The sequence below is a fragment of the Engraulis encrasicolus genome, chromosome 17 (assembly GCF_034702125.1).
Source record: "Engraulis encrasicolus isolate BLACKSEA-1 chromosome 17, IST_EnEncr_1.0, whole genome shotgun sequence".
NCBI classification, from domain to species: Eukaryota; Metazoa; Chordata; class Actinopteri; order Clupeiformes; family Engraulidae; genus Engraulis; species Engraulis encrasicolus.
Genome location: NC_085873.1, coordinates 5,098,958 through 5,101,457, shown reverse-complemented (window position 1 = coordinate 5,101,457; position 2,500 = coordinate 5,098,958). Strand labels below are relative to the sequence as shown.

The 2,500-nt window shown below is 44.4% G+C and overlaps 1 protein-coding gene across 1 annotated transcript in view; it reads right to left on the bottom strand.

Annotated features, from left to right (window-relative positions):
- LOC134467738 (SRC kinase signaling inhibitor 1-like) overlaps positions 1 to 2,500 on the bottom strand; it is a 74,434-nt gene that overhangs the window by 20,395 nt on the left and 51,539 nt on the right. Inside the window, exons 15-17 of the mRNA XM_063221624.1 lie at positions 2,409 to 2,500; positions 1,240 to 1,341; positions 382 to 622 (exon numbers count right to left, since the gene is read on the bottom strand). The exon at positions 2,409 to 2,500 is cut by the window's right edge and continues 287 nt beyond it. Coding sequence (XP_063077694.1) covers positions 382 to 622; positions 1,240 to 1,341; positions 2,409 to 2,500 — 435 coding nt within the window. The remainder of the gene's footprint in view (positions 1 to 381; positions 623 to 1,239; positions 1,342 to 2,408) is intronic.

Sequence of the window (2,500 nt, the reverse complement as noted above, 5' to 3'; positions counted from 1 at the left end):
AGTCCGACAGCCGGAAAAAGATGCGTCCGTCTCTGCACTGCCGCCTTGTGGACACAGGAGGGCATAACAATTCCAAGAATGCGTTTCAGACGGACAGACAGACCGCCTGACAGACCGACGAACGGACATACCCTCTTATAGAGATGCTAGGATGCATCTAAAAAACAAATTTTAAAACAAAAGTTATTTTAATAACCAACAAACCAAACAAACAACCCAATCAAACAATCAACCAACCAATAAACCAATCAATCAATCAATCAATCAATCAACCAACCAATCAATCAAACAAACAAACAAACAACTAACCACACACATCCCAGCTAAGACATAACCTCTAAGGCTGAATAAATAAATTACATTGAAACGCCGCCATCTCACCAGATCCCCTGCGTGAGGCGCTCTCCTTCCCCTGGGGCAGCTTGCTGGGCGTCTGGGCCTTGCCGAGGGGCTGGTGCTCGGGCGTGTGCTGGGGGCTGGGGTTGTTGGAGCCCTGCACGCTCCCCCCGGCGCTGCCCGGTAGCGTGATGCCCGGCGGCAGGGAGCTGGGTTTGGGCTTGGGCTTGGGCGGCACGGCCGGCTTGCTGATCTGCTTTGCGGCAAAGTCCAGGTCGGGGATGGCCTTTGGAGACATTACATGGAAATTAGTGTAAAAGTTCAAAGATCCATGCACAGCTTCCAGGTGCTGGTAAACACATGAACATGCAATACTTCAAAAGGAAAAAGTTTACTGCACACTTGTTTGACTTTATGCTCTTTTATTCGCCTCTATGCATCATCAGGTTTGCTCAGGCATTGTAAATTAGCGTAATTTTGTTGCTGATATTTAAACGCTCTCCCTACCCACTAGGCCACAGCGAATGACACTGTGATATGATGAATATTTATGATGATCACTGCACCAAGAAAAAAAAGGCAAGGCGTGAAAACAAGGACGTGAACTTGTATAATAACGGTAGATATACCAATCACATAGGCCAAGGGAAGCAACAACAACAACATCAACATTAGTAATAATACACACACAATAATTAAAAATATATATAATAATTTAAAAAATGATAATAAAATAATAATAACTATAATAATAACAATAATAACAACTACAACAACAACAACAACAATAATAACAATAATAATAATAATAATAATAATAATAATAATAATAATAAGAACAATAATAACAATAATAATAATAATAATAATAATAATAATAATAAGGTTAATAATTTGTTTCACCTTCATCAACTCTGCCTGGGTCTCCTCCAGCAGTCTGTTGATGTCCTGTGTGCTGAACTGCGTCAGGCTGGCACGCTTCTCCTCCCAGTCCCGCTCTGCCGCCTTTCATTGGAGAGAGAGAGACAGAGACAGAGAGAGGGAGAAAAGGAGAGAGAGAGAGAGAGAGAGAGAGAGAGAGAGAGAGAGAGAGAGAGAGAGAGAGAGAGAGAGAGAGAGAGAGAGAGAGAGAGAGAGAGAGAGAGAAGAGAGAGAGAGAGAGAGAGAGAGAGAGAGAGAGAGAGAGAGAGAGAGAGAGAGATGCACATGTAAACCAAATAGTGGGAGAGAAAGGCGTGTGTACACCCACGCACATACTGTAAAGACCATAAAGAGTCAAGGCTTCAAGTACACAAGGACACATTGACGTTTATTTGACACATAGAAATACTGTATGAAGTATGTGGTGCAAGAGCAGTCAATCAAAATAATTGCAAATGATTCTGTTACAGGGGCCCAATCATTTCTGGCGTCAGCCCTACTTAGAGTAATGGCCAGTTCACACTACATGATTTCAGCCCGATGTTGTCCAGAATTTGTCATAACTGAAAACAAATCATGCAGTATATTTTGTCTGCAACTTTGTACAACAACCTTCCACAAGTGTAACACTTCTACACTGTAAGACATTGCAGCCAGGGCCCTGTATGGCAGAGAGAGTAGAGAGAGAGAGGTTCCATTGGCCCATTGTTTCCGGGTTCTATTATTGGGGGGGAAGTCCCCCTTTAGGCAGACCTAGGCAGACCTAAGGACTGTTCTATTCAATGCTAGGAGCATTATGACACGCTCCTTTAGGCAGACCGGAACCTGGTCACATTAGGTGCCCATAGCAACCTATTATGTTGGCATATCTCTATATTCTTAAAGAATCTCTGACTGCACTGTCACACCGGGGACCCGGGTTCGATTCCAGCCCCAGGTCATTTTTCCCGATCCTCCCCCATCTCTCTCTCCCACTCCCTTCCTGTCCCCATCTCAAACTGTCCTATCAAAGAAAGCACAACCCCCCCCCCCCCCCAAAAAAAAGTTAAATGTAAAAAAGTAAGCTGCCCTGCTTGAGAAAGCCTAGAGCTGAGCTTCAACGTACTTTTAAATGTTCAACTTTCTTGCAATGTTTGACAGCGTATTCTTACCAGGCGGACTTCCACAGCAGACACCTTATCCGAGTCCCTCCGGCTGGCACTACTCCCCATGGGCATGTCCTCCGCCAGGCTGCTCCGCTTGG